The sequence below is a fragment of the Peromyscus californicus genome, unplaced genomic scaffold, assembly GCF_007827085.1.
Source record: "Peromyscus californicus insignis strain IS unplaced genomic scaffold, ASM782708v3 Scaffold_4__1_contigs__length_199733344, whole genome shotgun sequence".
Classification (NCBI taxonomy): Eukaryota; Metazoa; Chordata; class Mammalia; order Rodentia; family Cricetidae; genus Peromyscus; species Peromyscus californicus.
Window position 1 is genome coordinate 50,220,582 of NW_026294562.1, and position 16,419 is coordinate 50,237,000.

Sequence of the window (16,419 nt, forward strand, 5' to 3'; positions counted from 1 at the left end):
ACTTCTCCCTTGTCATAGGAGTAAATGACACCTGACAGTCTGTTTTGAGAAGCCAGAAATTTTATTTCATAAGTCACAATGGAGAGAAAGAACCACACATTGGCTCTTTTTTTTTGTTTGTTTTTTAAATCAGGAACGGAGTAACATTGTTAAAATCCACTTTTCTTGGTACAGATTTGTAATGAAATGAAAAAAAAAAACTCATCCTTTGGTCACATTCAGCAGAAGATCCTCCTCAGTATCGGGTGAAGTTGGCTGTGATGTGCTCATAGTTGGAGGGAACATAATAATCGACCCCTGGAAAGAGGCAAAGGATAACAAATGTCCATGGTGCATGTAAACTTCCCATTCCAAAACATCAGCCCGTTAAGCTTCTTAGATCGCCATGGGGAGAAGTGGGCAGAAATATGAATTTGGGATGTTTAAGGATTTCTTTAAAAATACTTTTATTATTGCTACTTATTTGTGCGTATGTGTGTAGGTGCATGCATGTGAAGGTCAGAGTTGATTCTCTCTTTCCATCATGTGGGTCCCAGGAATCAAACTCAGATCACCAAGTCTGGTGTCAAATGTCTTGGCCAGCTCTTGCTAGCCCTGTTTAGGGATTTCTTTCTTTCTTTTAAAAAGATTTATTAGTTGTATGTGTGTGTGTGTGTGTGTGTGTGTGTGTGTGTGTGTGTGTGTGTACCACATGTGTGAAGGTGCTGGTGGAAGCCAGAAGAGGAACTGTGATTACAGGCTTTTGTGAGTCATTTGATGTGGGTGCTGGGTCCTCTGCAAGAGCAGTAGGTGCTTTTAACTGTGACGCCATCTCTCTAGTTCCTAGGACGGGTGGGTGGCTCCCCGTCTCTCTCTCCCTCCCTCCCTTTTTCTCTCCCTCCCTCCCTCTCCCTCCTCCTCCTCTTCTTTTTGGTAAAGATACTTTACTTTCCTCTTGTGTTTGCTTTTTTATCTTGCATGGCAAATATCTATATATTTCTCTTTTTTAGCATTTAGGTTGCCATTTTATGGATCTTGTCTTTGGGAGTAACCCCGTAAGATGTGCCAGTCTCTTTTCTCTCATGTAGAAAATTTTGTTAAATATTTTCTCTGAAATGCTGTTATCTTTAATATTAGAAGATGTATCTGGCACATAGGAATCATACAATAAACAGCTCAAATTAAAGTATTCAAGGGAGAATCTCACTTATTTTTGGAAGGTTTTGTAAGAAATAGGAGGGGCAGTAGGCTGAGAATCTTTCAGGACAATAATGATAGATGATATTGATAGCTTTTATCTTTTAGGTGTTCAGGCAGCAGGAAATATGATAGTTTCATGCCCAAATGTTTTTGAATCTGCTATCTTTACTTTTACTGTCCTTGCTCCCAGAGAAGGGAAGTAATTGGCAGACAAGGGGAATAATCCCTTTAAAATTTCAGAATGATTTCTTGAGATCAAGGTGGTGGGAGAAATGACAATAATAACAGTGTTTTGAACCCATAATCTGCAAAAGATATTGTAGTTAATATTTGTAATCAATTTTTCTAATCCTTACAACAACCCAAGGAGTGGTATTTCCATTTTATAGCTATAGAGACTGATTCCTTATTTGTCTAATGTAGATTATGACTATGAGAAGAACTTTCTACAAAGCCTGTTGCTGCAGCTCATGAATTTTGACTGGCCAGTTTTTCCTAACTCTATGGTAGATGACAAGCAAAACATCTCTCCCATGGTGAAACTGGAGGATGGAGCCTTCAGGATACAGCACTGGCCTCCTGTGACTCTGTTTGGATTTACAGTCCTCTTCATGGTAACAATCAATGTCAGGTCAACATGATCCTTAGACAAAAGCATGTCTCAGTGCTCTCTTTAAGTGGGAAGATGTTTCAGCATTTATGCAAAACTTTCAGAAAAATTAAGATTTTGCTGGAATCTGAGTTTCACTCTAGCTATATTTACCACATAAATGCCATCACAACATTCCTTCTTTGAGAGACTAAACAGATGGTGAGGGCTGAATTTTTGATGAAGCTATGTTAGAAAGCTCACTTGTCCTAGAGTTTGGGAACCTGGACTTGGTTGTCTGTTCTGTTAAATTCTAGGCTCATGTTTCATACAGGTCACTTTGACATCTCATGGTGATGTGATATTATGAAAATCTCTTGCATTCTAAGAGACTGGAATTTTTGCTGGACCTCACTGGTAAGGTTAATAATATAACTTGAGGTCACTTAATATTTAAGACTGTTACCTTACTGAGTACTCAGCCTCTTTGCTTAACCTCCATTTCTGAGAACAGTATAGGAATCAACATACTTGCCTTGAATTTCCCATATAATCAGCTTTCACAACCTAAGATAACGAATAGCTGTAATATTAAGTTCTTAAGTTATGTACTCTTCCATGCCTCTTACCCAGAACAATGCATGTGTATCATTTGCTGAAAGCAGCAAGTACAGAAGTTGAAAGCAACTTCCTAAAATCTACCATAAAGTTTGAAAACATCCATTTATGGAAATTGGTTTATAAACACTGATGTTTGTAGTACTGTTAAAGATTTCTGTAAAGTATCCCATTCCTTCCCCATGCAATGCTCTCTGTGTTGTTCAATAAACACAGATCAAAGCCCTTTGTGAGGGACACACACAGAAACACACAGACAGAGACACATCATGACAGATGCACACAGCACACACAGGCCAGGCAGACTGACAAGACAGTCTTCTTCAGGCAAGCACAGATTCAGAGTCATGCAACAGAAAGACAGAGGATGGAAGACACAGGTGTAATGAAGTAGAGAATTCAAATCTGGACTTGCTCTTGGCTAAGTGGCCCCAAGGGGGATGTGCTTTTATTTCTTTACTTAATGCTATGCTGATGCATTATTGGTTACTTGGAGTTCATCACCAATGTATATAACTCATATCACATCTCATGGATTTAGTTACCTTCCTGTAAAAAGAGTCACTAATAATTGTAGAGTATTTATGTAATGACTACATATGACACTCAGTTCCTATGTTTATCCTTATCATAAACACGTACAGCATCACATTTATCAAGTACATTAATTAAAGAATTTGTAAATGTAGTCTTCCAAGTGGAAGAGAAACATATTCCTTTTCTTTCCTTACCTTCATCCAAAGGTGTTTTGCCACTAAGGAACTGCCAGTATGTCTTGTGATTAACATTTCCAGCAATATTGTTGATAGAAGTAACAAAATGGCCCCAAGATGTCATTCTGGTTTCAAATCTAAGAATAAAATGTAAATAGTTACCACCTCAGTTGAAGTCAGGCAACAGGAGGCAAGATAGAGGACAGATGTTCAAATGCTTTAAAGAACAGATGCAAATAATGTTCAAAAGAGAAATGCAAATGAGTAATGAGTATATAATCATGCCACTTAAAATGGAATTTCAATTAATAGATAAAGGGGTCTTTCTTTATATTTTCACTTCAGTAGGTTGATAGGTATTGCCATATTTAGATATTCATGTTTTATGGATATGTTTATTTAGAACAAACAATTTAGTTTGCATAGTATGCGTTTGCCAGATTCCATGGGTTAATTTCTGTTTGGTATGGTGAGGACTCCAGACTAATGAGTCCCTTCATGTATATACAATAAAACATTTCTACTCTCTATACATCTCCATGGCTCAGTTAGTGCCCAAGGTTCTCCCCTATAGAATATTACATGGCAATTAAAGCAGTAGCCATCATAGAGGATACTGTGCATGAGGATTGTTTGGGGATGTGTTCTATTATTGATCAACTTTAGCGATGTCCAAATTCTCAGAGTACTGTCTTCAAAGAAGCATGGCATCTGGTGCCTTTGGCCTCCGTAGGTACCTTCACTCACATGTACATATGCATTCCTTACATAATTAAACATAAAATACATTTAAAAAAAAAAAGGACTCAAATTTTAGAGAAATGTATGCTAGCCCATGAATATGAAGAATCACAACTGTTTGTACTATGCATAGAAAAATCTATCAGATTATTTTCTTTCTTCCTTTTTTAATTAAAATTTGTTCATTCATTTTACACACCAATCAAAGATCTCCCTCTTCCCTCCTCCCATCCCCCCAGCATTCCCCTCCCAACCCACTCCCCACTCCCCCCACAAGAAGGCAAGGCCTCTCATGGGGAGGCACATCCACTAGAGGCAAGTCCAAGCCCTTCCCCTGCCTCAAGGCTTCACGAGGTGTCCCATCAAAGGTAGTGGGCTCCAAAAAGCCTGCTCATGCACCAGGGATGGATTCTTCTATCAGATTATTAAATAACTGATTATTTTGTGATTGTGGAGGCAATTTATTCTTTGTGTTTTTCTCTCTTTAAGTTTCTATTATGTATCATGTGCCATTTTTATATTTACAGACAGAAGAAAAACGAGGCAATATTAAATGCTAAACTTATAGAGCATATCCAGAGAGTTTGGGCATCAAGTGTCCTTTTTTGTTTTACATGAATTAGCATGGTCCCTTGATACTAAATTGTGACCTTCCTATCTTCCTCTATTGCTTCCTCTTTTTGCAAATGGTTGACATTTCCCAACATTTAATTCTCCCCTCTGATCCATTTCCATATTCTACTCTTTCCTAACTGGATAGTGGGTAGAAACACGAATTTCAAAGACTATCAAATACATACTTACCTCTGAAATCTATTAGTTACATGTTATGTGATTTTATTGAGATAGGGGGAGGGAAGGATAGAGAGAGGGAGAGATGAAGACAGGGAAAGAGGGAGGTAGAGAGGGAGAGAGAGAGAGAGAAAGGGAGAATATGGGGGAGTTGGAGTATGGCTTGGGGGGATGGCGACATCATTTGCCCCACTCACTTGAACATGGAGTTTTTGCGCTGCGCTTCTTCTAGGACAGCAAGTAGCACAGATCCATTCCTCACACTAACCTCGATAGTCTCACTGAAGAGCTGATCAACCCCCTTCAGCTGGTTGTTTATGGTGTATATGACGGTAATATTAGATGGTGAGGTGGGGACGGGGGTAGGATAGTCAGCTGGAGTTGGTGGCACCTCATGATCTGTGAGGAACAAAAAGGCAAAGATTATTAAAGATTTTGGTGTTTGAGTGATGGATGCAAAAGTCATTGTTATCAGGAACTTATCCCAGAAAAGATTTCAAGAAAATAGTAACCTTTAGGTTATTTACACAGATACTTGGACAACCATTCCAGAATCCTGGCAAGGACTCCATGTTAGACTTGTGCTGTCACTGGGCAGCAGCATAGGGATTCAGGCTAAGGTGTTTCACATGATGGCAGTGGGTTTGCTTGAGTTTGGCTCCTGTAGATTCGGCACTGAAGTCTATGAGGAGCTTATAGTTTCCTCCTGTCATATGAATTGAGTGGATGCAAGCAGAAGTTTTTAATAAGAAAAAAAAAGAATTGAAGGAGTTGATTTCAGACATTTTCTGGAGTGACAAAAGTTTTAGGAAGGCTCTTTATGGGCAATCTGAATTTTAAATATTTCAGTTTTTTTTTCTTTTTGATTTTTCGAGACAGGGTTTCTCTGTGTAACTTTGCACCTTTCCTGAAACTTACTCTGTAGCCCAGGCTGGCCTCAAACTCAGAGATCCGCCTGCCTCTGCCTCCGGAGTGCTGGGATTAAGGCATATGCCACCACTGCCCGGCAATATTTCAGTATTGTGTTTGATTGGATACAAAAATGCTACAAAGTAACATGTTATGCTTCTATCTCATCCTGTTGGTGTTCTGTGAGTGTCAGGCTGTCATTATTAGATCCTTAAGGCTTGTGTGAATTTCATTTGTGCCTTTTCAGCCCTTCAAATAAAATCACCAATTGGTTATTCATCTCCTCCTCTCCTTCTTCCTTCTCCTCTTCTTTTTGCCTTTGCAATGTAGATGATATTGATTCCTATTTAACACTGATTTCATTACTGTAAAGTCTGGAGTTTCATCTGCATGTCTGTCTTCTGACTTTGTAAAGAGCAGATGAGACATGTGTGATGTTTGGCAGTACATTTGTCAAATGAATGAAGCTCCCTGTGTTGACTACGGGCCGTGTATCTCCTTAAAGTAGGTGTTCAGTATAAGGAGCTGAATTCTTAAGCTAGGCCCTTTGGCTATGGGCTAGTACACATGCTTGGGGATTGGAGATCATAACTTTACCTATCTGGGATGAATTGACAAAACAATCTAATATTCCACTCAACATCAAGCCACATGCCATTGCACTTTAAGTAGCAACTTTATGACATAAAAGGGGAAGACATTGAAAAGTTCTTACCAGGACCACAATTTACTTGGGGCACATCTAGGTAAGTCTTGCCTTTCAAGGAAGGGAGAATTTGAGCAATGGACATGGGGTTTTCAAATTTCCCCTGCTTAATCTTATTGAGTATCACATTCATAGTCTTCTGGCAGTCCCATTTCTTGATAGGTTGCTCAGGTGTCACAGACAGAGCCTAGGAGAGAGGGGGCAGGCATGGGCAAGGAGAGGGAAAGAAAGGAAAGATTAGGTATGGCAGGAAGTTGGCTCTCAGGAGGGATGAACTTTATTGCTAATCATTATGATCTTCCAGAACCCAAACTGAAGCAGGCCTTGCCCTCTTATGGCCTCCTCAGGTATTAGGCATGTATATGATGCATAGACATACAGGTAGGCAAAACACTCCATTCACATAAGATAAAATAAAACAATTAAAGAAACAAACACTGACAAATGATTTTAAAAAATAGCCACTGAACAATTATTTAGTCAATGACTGGAGTCAGGAAATACAGCCAAGACTGCTGTATATGTGAATAGTTTTAAAATATGGAGAAAGAGTAACAAAGCAAACCACAGAAGGAGCTGTAGTCTAGGGCAGCTGGACTGGCACATGCAGTAGACTGTTTTTGATTTGTGTTGTCAAGCACACCTTTTGGTGGACTTCTCCCAAAGCCCATGTCTACATCAGGACTGTCAGTCAGTTTCCACAACCCTGGCCTTGGGATGGAATCTTTTTCAGCTTTGCACTGGAGTCCATGGGAACAGTGACTGGTAGATTCCTACACCAACCAATCAGCCCTTCCCTGTGCACTAATACTGAAAGAGAAAAACATTTCTTTTGCTTCTATATTTCAGTTGGGACTTTATGAGTAAGCACCAAGCTGTCATTGACCATCTTAAATTCCACACAACAGGAGAGAATGAATGAAACCAAGGATGGCAGACAACTAAAAGTGGTCCTTGATGTCATCATTTGATCTTTTTATTATGGTTTTTCTTGAAACCACTTCATTTAGCCTTGGACACAGCCAGGAATGTGAAATATTAAGTTGGTATTTTTAAAATCGAGATTTTGGAAGTTGAAAAATGAATTTGGATTACTATACCAAGTGATGCACTTATGCTTGTCTAGTTTTCTTTCTTTGGGGCAAATTAGAAAGTATAAATCCTGCTTGTCTTTGGAGGGGGTATCATTTGAGAGTCCAGTGTGCAAGTGTGGAAAAGCATTTTGCAAGGCATGATGTGGAAACTCATTGCATCCTCCCTTCCTTTACAGTTACGCTAACTAGAGCCACCAAGTATGGTAGTGAGCTTTGTTGGCTAATGACACATTTGCATGAAGCTGGAAGAGAAAATGGGAGAAGGTGGAGGGGAGTCAAAGATAGTTGTTTCAGCTAGGGAGAGCAGTTGTGGTACCTGGACATTTGTGACAGGTATGGTCACACCATTAACTTTGGCAAATGAAGACCATAACTCCCGTTGAGGCCACTTTAGAAGGCAGTTTGGTCTAAGAGGCACCAGGTAGTTAGTCCTCAGCAGGCAGGTAGGGAGGAGTTATGTTTCTTAAGTGACAAGAAATCTACATGGTAAGTGGTATCTGGATGTGGATGAGGTCTTACCCTTTGATAGGAAAAGCTTTTATTCTCAGATATAATCTACCAGAGTGTACCTAGAAAGTGATGAAATCCCAAATAGAAGTTCTAAGCCAAATCAGCAAAGTAAACAGTTCTGCATCTGGCACTAAAGCAATCAAACTCGTTAGACAGGGTTAAGCACGTGACCCGGCCTGCCAAACCCAGTCTTAACCTCATTCTTTCAGGCTGCCTGCTTTCCACAGGAATTTCTAGACATGAGTTCTGGGGATGCTTTTGTATGGGTCAGCTGTGGGAAAAATGTTTTGTTTCGTGACAAAATTCCAGTGACCATGACAATAAATGCTGACTTTGCTCCTAGTCACTTCCACATATGGTATTTTGGGCTGGTGATTTGTCTTCATTCTTATTTTTGACACTGACTATTACGTGTGCTGTTTGGACTCTTCCCTTATTTTTAGTGTGTGGAGGGAACCAACGCCACTCTCCCTCACTAGGAGACCATTTTCTTCTAATAGTAACCAAGAGCTACACAAAGGTTAAGGCTGACATCATAATTCCAGCCCTCTCCCTTTCCTGGTGTTTTTGAGGCTGAGAGTTCATGGTGCATTTTTTTCTCTTAATTTCCTAAGGTATTTAGACCATTAATATTTCAGTATGGGCTAGAGGATTTGACCAATTGTGACTAAAATTTCTTGTTCTGGTTGTTAATATCTCCCCACCATTATGGATAAATCTGCTCTATGGATACATCTGCTCTCCATGGATGACTCCTGCTCTAGTGAACAGCAGCTGGAAGATGGTGATGGATTTGGGGCTGTCAAGGAGCATCTTTCCTAATTTAAGCCTGGAGATATGTGAGGAAGGCATAGAATGGACTACAGACTCAGATTCTCAGACTTGGCTCTACTATTTACTTGGTTATATGTATGTATGTATGTATGTGTGTGTGTGTGTGTGTGTGTGTATGTGTGTGTGTGTTCGAGTCATCTTTAGATTACTTACATTAATCATTTTAAATACAAACCAATTTTCTTTTTTTTCTTTTTTTTTTCTTTTTGGTTTTTCGAGACAGGGTTTCTCTGTGTAGCTTTACGCCTTTCCTGGAACTCGCTTTGGAGACCAGGCTGGCCTCGAACTCACAGAGATCCGCCTGGCTCTGCCTCCCGAGTGCTGGGATTAAAGGCGTGCGCCACCACCGCCCGGCCAAACCAATTTTCTTTGTGGCTAAAGATAAGAGGGAAAGAAGAAACTCCTGGTAAGTTTGAAGCAGAAGATCCGCCTTCATATTAGTATGTATGCATCAAACTTTCAATAGTGTATGACTGTTACTAGTAAACTGGTTATTATTGATAATAAACTCTCAAAATTCTTGATTTATTTGTTTCATTTTTTTCCAAGAAAGGAGAATGAATTCTTTTAAGTTTGTCTTTACATTTTATCTATGAGCTAGCATATATCTGCATTTTGCTAGTGGAGAAACTGAGACAAAGTAGTTCAGGAATGGACCCCAAATTACATTAGTTGGACTTTCCCAGGTATGTTAGTAGACACAAAGTCCCTTGGTGCTAGAGTTCAGGGTTGTTATTCTGGCCCAGATTAGGAGCATATAGGATAGGTTTACCTGCATGGCAAGGCCGGTGCTGTAGATGTTTCCGATGATGCCATCAGCTTTGATCCTCAAGCTGATATTATCCACAAGAACCTTCAGTGCCTCACCAAACAGGTCTCTGTAATTTTCCTGAGAACCTACAGGAATCCTGTTGTACATGCAGGTCAGGGCCAAGGTTGCTACTGCTCCTGTGTCTGGAAGGCAGAGGGGAGGCAGACCCTCACCACAATCACCACCACAGCCAATGTTCATCAGGGGCTTATTGTGATCTAGTGACAGGACCTCTTTTAGTTCTTGGGATCACTGGTGGAACAGAACCTATGAGTATCTTCATTTAAGAGACGAGGAAGTGGGAGTTCAGAGCAGTAAAGGAACTGCCCAAGGCCAAACAGCCAGGAAGCAGCAGGGCCAGGCTCTAAAATAAATATATACCACTGGACAGCTGCAGACTTTGAAACTTTAAATAGTGTAAATGGCAGTGTGTTCAATCCCATTTCTCTCATGTCAAGGTTGATCTTTTGAGATGTCAGCATTCTGGAAGGCCCAGCTGTCACACCTCAGTGAAGGCATCTTGGTCTTCCCAGCACAGCAGCCTGAGTCTCTTCAGCATTTGTGGTCTATGACTGTTTTACTCTGTCAGCATTCTGTGTCATGTGTGTGGTCCTGGGTTCTGTGAATGCTTGGGCAGTGGGAACTTTACATTCACCATAGCACCCAGCACAGAGAGACTTTTCATTATTTGCATGTGGTAAACATGTGTGGGCCAAATGAGCAAGTTCTGACAAGACCAGAACAAGTAAAATGCCATCCAGATGGCAACTGTATCTCACTGCCCTTGTCGCCTCATTTGAAAGTCTCATAGCTCCATTAATAATGACAGTGTTATGGACATCTGAAGACAAAGAGGTCCACCTCACTTACTGAACTGCCAGAGATGTCCCAACCATGTGTGAGGTTCCAGATGGAGAGGGATACCAGCCTATTCTTGATCCCTGGGAAGGGCCCTAGACTGTATCTGCCTGCTTGTCTTGATAGTAAAAAGAAAAAACTTACTGTTGAGGCCTGTGGAAGTGAGTGAAAGCCTGAGATGATATTGCTTAGAGAGAGGCAGAGGGTCATGACAGGGAGTCCATGCCAGGGGCCCCAACAGAGGAAAGATCATTACACACAGAAAGTTTAAGAAGGAAATAGCATCACAGTAGAAAAGGATTCCATTCATAAGCAGCCCAATGTGGGTAACACAAAGGGAGAAGAAGGTCCTTGTGTTGGCTTCAGAAAATAGCTGTTTGTAGAAAGGACATTTGGATGGAAAAATGAGAAACATCTTGAAATATACAGAATATGGGAGAATTAGTATACATTAAGGAGTGCAGGGTAGGGGTGATGTAAGACATCTATCTCCATTTTATTTGAAAATTACTTGTAACTTGTGTGACATGTTTATTGTCCCAGTGGAGGTCTGTCCTTAACTCACAAGTCCAACAAACATTTGTTCAATGTTTTTCATCCACCCCCACCTGCATGGCTCCCAGCTCTACCTCCATGGAAGGTTTTTCTCCTTTGCTTCCCCCTCCACCACTACCTCTCATCTACTGTGACTCTGATACTCTCACCTCGGTCAGTGTCTGATGGCATCAACTTACCCACATTGAAGGGAGAAGACTCCCTCATCAGGGTCTTAGCAAAGCGCACTGCGATGGGTAAGGTTGCCTCTGAGTTCTTCTGGCACAGTGCGAGGATCGCCAGACTGGGCCCATAGAAGGCTGAGGCTTCAGCACCGGGGCCTCAGAAGACAATAGAGAACCATCCTTAGATTAACACTCACCACACTGGAGACGTTTTGAGTAGCATAGGCTGGAGCTTTTAAATAGAAATCACTAGAAAACCTGTCACCACAAAAAGAGACAGTATTGGCAAAGGATGACATCAGTGTTTCTCAGAATTAGAATGTCATCTGGCATCTGAAGACAAGAGGGATGTTGCTGACCCTGGGAGGATGGTGGCTGCCCAGTCCATGCCTGGGGAGTTGGCTTCTCTAGCTCATTTTGGCTGAGAACTGAGTGTCTCACTGGTGGCATTGTCAGAGCAGAGGTGGCCTTGTGTCTCTTTCTGATTTTTGCTCTTCTCACTTCCATAATTTTCCTTTCCAGGTTAAAAATTGTCAGTAGGATGTGGCACCCCACTCTTCCCTCCCTCCCCATGAGGTCTTACTTGGAGGTACCCAGTTCTCCATTTTCTTTTGCAGAATGGATACTTTATTTCCAGGGTCTCGGCATGAGGAGGTGAGCGCCATAGTGGTGAGAGCGAGCTGCCCGCTTGTCAGGTCTATGGAAAAGAGAACAGAATTATGATGGCAGGCAGTACAGGGCAAAGTGTTACCAAGGGCTAGACTGAGTGTTGTACTTGTTTTTTAAAATGTAAACTTCGTATTTATTGTTATTGTTATTACTGTGTGTGTGCGTGTGTGTGTGTGCAAGCCACAACACAGATGTGGAGGTCAAAAGACATCTTTGTGAAGGCAGTTATTCCTTCTAATGTTATATTGATTCTGGGGATCAAGCTCAGATGGGGAAGCCTATGTAACAACCACCTTTACCCATGGAGCCCCCTGACTAACCCATCTCTAAGTGGCTGCTTACTACCTCCCTTTAATGTTTGAGACACTCTGTATCCCTGGCTGGCCCTGAACTCACTCTTGCTGAGTGCTGGGCTTACAGGTGTATGTCATACACAGCATCTACCAGCCTTATATCCAGAGCCTCAAATCTAGGATTTGGATTTTTCAGTAGTGCACTCATATCATTTTAAAATCTCTTTTTTTCTAAAGAAAGAAATGTGGAAATAAGTATTTGAAGAAACATTGAATGTAGTGTTGTCTGTGTGAATCAATGACTGTACAATGAAACTAATTATTTCTTATGTTTAATATATGCTAAGAAAAGAATCCATGCTGTCTGTTTAGAAAAGAAAGGAGAAAACCCGTGAAAGTCAGTGGAGACTTAAATGCAGAAAGTAAACTTGTCATGCATCTTGAAGCTCAAGGCAATTCATATGAAGTGAATTGACCCTAGACTTTGTTGTTACTGCCACTATTGTTATTGTTTGTGTCCTTAGAGAGCAAGGTGAGTAAGTGGTATCCAGTGACTGTTCATAAGCAGCAAATTTGGAAGCAGAAGTGCCTGCTTTCTTCCCTGAGTCTGGAGCTCCCTGTGCATCCCTCCCCCCTTCCCTGACTCTTCCGATGTCACATATGTTTAGCTACAGATGTTCTTCTGCTGTGTAGGGAAAGGTGAGTGAATTGGGGTGGGCGATGACAGAGACCTGGGGTCCGGGGTGGCCTGTATGTGTGATTCAGGCTTCGGGGAGGGGCTCCAGTGTCTAACCTGCACTGTCAGTGGCCATGAGCCTGTCAGTCAGGAGCTTCTGGGCCTCCAGATTGTAGGCACCGGCCAGGTTCATGGCAATCAGGATGCTGGGATTTGTGAAGTCTGACTTTGTCACCGACTTCTCCATGAGCACTTGTAGGCCATTGACCCAGGGCTGCTGTTCTGCGGGGACAGCTGAGAAAAGGAAAGCCACTTGCAACACCCCACCACTCATCCCTCATTGCCCCCATCCCTCATCCCTTTCCCAGAAGTGTCCTTCCTGTGTCTTCTAGGCCTTTTAGCAGAAGGCTTGAGAGATTTGAGGAGACAGAAGAGAAATGCAGAAAATATCAGCATTTTTCTTTAGAGGCTCATTAGTCCTTACATCTTCTCCAACAGTCTCTATCTTTAAAGTGATTTTTTTCATGTGCTAACTTTGAGCAGTACATCTCAGAAGTATTTAACATGATTTCTAACTATCCTATTAGTCACTGTTTTCTTTGGCATTTAGTTCCCTCTACTCTTTCATGAAAAATATTGATGATTTGAGGCATAATCTGCTTATCAGATATTCATGCCTCCCATGTAGTCTTAGTTACCACTAAGTATCTATCTTGTTACAGCAGCCAGCATTTCTGCAATCATAATTCATGCTCTCTCCATAAAAAGTGTATGGACTTGACTCTCCAAGAATTATTCTGTGAAGTCATGAAAGATGACTATGTCTCCATCCTTGACTTATGCCTACCTCTTCAGAACTCCTATAGTGATTGCTGTTCCACCCCTCTCTCAACAGTAGAACTGTGCCTGAGATCTCTGCCTCTCTGGAGGGAGACTGCTTCTTTGCCATTGGAATAATCACCATACTCACAGCAAGAGTTTTGGGTGCTGGTTCCTGCCACAGCCCAGAGAACATTTAGAAGGTAGAAGGTAATCCAAGCCATGCCACGCTGTCTTGTGCTGTCCACGTCTCCCTTTCCACGAACACCAGTATTTGCTAATGAGGTGTGCCTCTACCTTCTCTTGTTTCACTTATTTTTGTAGAACAGTCTGCTCCAGACCCAGCCACTTTGCTTGAGTATGATGTGAGTATGGTGATTATTCCAATGCTGACTCCTCCTACCTTGATGTATCTCATTCCCATTTACCCATCTCAGTTTACTTACCATATAGGCCCTCCATGTTATGTAAAGGTGACTTCTAAGCAACAAAATGATGTAAGATCCCAAGGGTTGGGTAATGCAGCAAAAATAATGAGTATCTCTTGACAAATTTCTGAGTCAGTGGTTGAGGCACAACCGCTTTGGTTTCAACAGTCCTCTACAATCCCTACCCTGAGTCAGGATGGTCTCTGGCTCTGTAACAAGCACCAAAGTGAACAGCAAAAGGGACCAAGGGTAAAGGCATTGTGCCCTTCATAACAGCTGAGAGGAAAACTATTTCAAGGAGATGGGGCTTTTGTTTGTCTCTAGTTATAATGACATCTACAATAGAAACAGTTGTTGGGCTGCTCTTCCACCTACCGGATCAAGGGGAACATCTGTCTAAAACTCCTGAGCCATTGCCTTGAGATGACATTTTATCAGGGCTTTTCCTATTTTGCTGTTGGATGATGTAAACTTCAGTTGATTGATATTTTGCTTTGATCCATCTGCTGTTTATGCTCAATGAAGAAAACAAGCATGCCTATATGAGAACATTTCCTAGACTTTACAATGCAGAAACTATTGTTGAGTGACCTGTTTTATATGGTGTCTGCATGGAAATATACAAAGCTGCATAATTTAACACTATATATACTAGAGATATTAAATTATTTCTATAGTGCTAGACATGTAGTTTGGAGCTGACTTTCTTTTTAACTTAATTCACTGTTTTGCTCTGTTTCATCATATGATGAAAGGAAATAAAACAGAAAGGAAACAGGACATAGGAAAAAAGATATTGTTGATAAGGTGTGAGAATGAAAATATTTTTTTTATCAAAAAATGTATGTAAAGGTTAATATGGCTGGATGTTTTCCCAGCATCAGAAAGAAAGTGTGTAAACCTTACCAAGTTATAAAGGTCTGAGTAAGTTATGAATGGAATGTGATAGGTGAGATGTTGATATGTGATCTTATCTTTTTTTTATATTTTTTTATTTTGCAATACAATTCAGTTCTACATATCAGCCACGGATTCCCTTGTTCTACCCCCTCCCGTCCCCCTCACCTTCCCCCCAACCCCCCCATTCCCATCTCCTCCAGGGCAAAGCCTTCCCCACAGACTGAGTTCAACCTGGTAGACTCAGTCCAGGCAGGTCCAGTCCCCTCCTCCCAGGCCGAGCCAAGCGATCCTGCATAGGCCCCAGGTTTCAAACAGCCACCTCATGCAATGAGCACAGGACCCGGTCCCACTGCCTGGATGCCTCCCAAACAGATCAAGCCAATCAACTGTCTCACCCATTCAGAGGGCCTGATCCAGTGGGGACCCCTCAGCCATTGGTTCATAGTTCATGTGTTTCCATTCATTTGGCTATTTGTCCCTGTGCTTTATCCAACCTTGGTCTCAACAATTCTCGCTCATATAAACCCTCCTCATTCTCGCTAATTGGACTCGCAGAGATCCACCCGGGGCCTAGTCATGGATCTCTGCATCCAGATCCCTCAGTAGTTGGATGAGGTTTCTAGCACAACAATTAGGGTGTTTGGCCATCCCATCACCAGAGTAGGTCAGTTCGGGCTGTCTCTCGACCATTGCCAGCAATCTGTTGTGTGGGTATCTTTGTGGATTTCTGTGGGCCTCTCTAGCACTTTGCTTCTTCCTATTCTCATGTGGTCTTCATTTACCATGGTCTCCTATTCCTTGTTCTCCCTCTCTGTTGTTGATCCAGCTGGGATCTCCTGCTCCCCCAAGCTCTCTTTCCCTCGACCCTTGCCTTTCACTACCCCCACGGTACATATACACAATGGAATACTACTCAGCAGAGAAAAACAATGACATCATGAGGTTTGCAGACAAATGGATGGATCTAGAAAAAATCATCCTGAGTGAGGTAACCCAGACTCAGAAAGACAAACATGGTATGTACTCACTCATAGCAGGATACTAGATGTGGAACAAGGATGACTGGACTGCTACTCACATCACCAGGGAGGCTACCTGAAAAACAGGACCCCAAGAAAGACACGGGGATCGCCCAATGACAGAGAAATGGAATGAGATCTACATGAACAGCCTGAACGTGATCTTATCTTTTTAAGGTAAAAGTTCAATGCATTGAATTAAAATGAAATTCTCTCAAACTATTGCTCATTTCTTGGTAAGTTTTACAAGTACTGCCTTAAAAGAACAAGATATCTGTCCAATTGGTATGTATTTAAATGTATTAGGCTTTATTTTTCAGCTCTCTCTAAATATTACCCAGTGGTTATTATTATCAGCCTTGGAGAGACGACTGAGTGATTAAGAGTGCTTATTCCTCTTACAGAGGACCCAGGGTCAGTATAGCACCTACATATGGCTCACGAACATCTGTGGTTCTTGTTCCAGCGGATCCAATGGCCTCTTCTGACCACTCACGGTACCAGGCATGCATGTGGTGCACATACATCTATTCGAGAAAACA

At 41.6% G+C, this 16,419-nt stretch overlaps 2 protein-coding genes across 2 annotated transcripts in view; one reads left to right on the forward strand and one right to left on the reverse strand.

Annotated features, from left to right (window-relative positions):
- Oosp1 (oocyte secreted protein 1) overlaps nucleotides 1–16,419 on the forward strand; it is a 106,335-nt gene that overhangs the window by 7,071 nt on the left and 82,845 nt on the right. The gene's annotated exons all lie outside the window — the stretch shown is intronic.
- LOC128123932 (cobalamin binding intrinsic factor-like) lies at nucleotides 179–13,997 on the reverse strand. Its single transcript, XM_052760207.1, has 9 exons — nucleotides 13,682–13,997; nucleotides 12,829–13,005; nucleotides 11,657–11,770; nucleotides 11,089–11,229; nucleotides 9,458–9,639; nucleotides 6,257–6,434; nucleotides 4,830–5,031; nucleotides 3,118–3,236; nucleotides 179–297 (listed from the first exon to the last, which is right to left on the reverse strand). Exons 1-9 carry the CDS (start codon nucleotides 13,752–13,754, stop codon nucleotides 236–238), a joined length of 1,248 nt encoding a protein of 415 aa, XP_052616167.1. The 5' UTR covers nucleotides 13,755–13,997; the 3' UTR covers nucleotides 179–235.

Excerpts from the sequence above, each read along its gene's own strand:
- LOC128123932 (XM_052760207.1), bottom strand. The coding sequence starts at position 13,754 with ATGGCTTGGATTACCTTCTACCTTCTAAATGTTCTCTGGGCTGTGGCA. Across the intron at positions 11,230-11,656 it reads GGAGAACTGGGTACCTCCAA|GCCCCGGTGCTGAAGCCTCA; the intron begins GTAAGACCTCAT and ends TTGTCTTCTGAG. Across the intron at positions 5,032-6,256 it reads CCAAGTAAATTGTGGTCCTG|ATCATGAGGTGCCACCAACT; the intron begins GTAAGAACTTTT and ends TGTTCCTCACAG.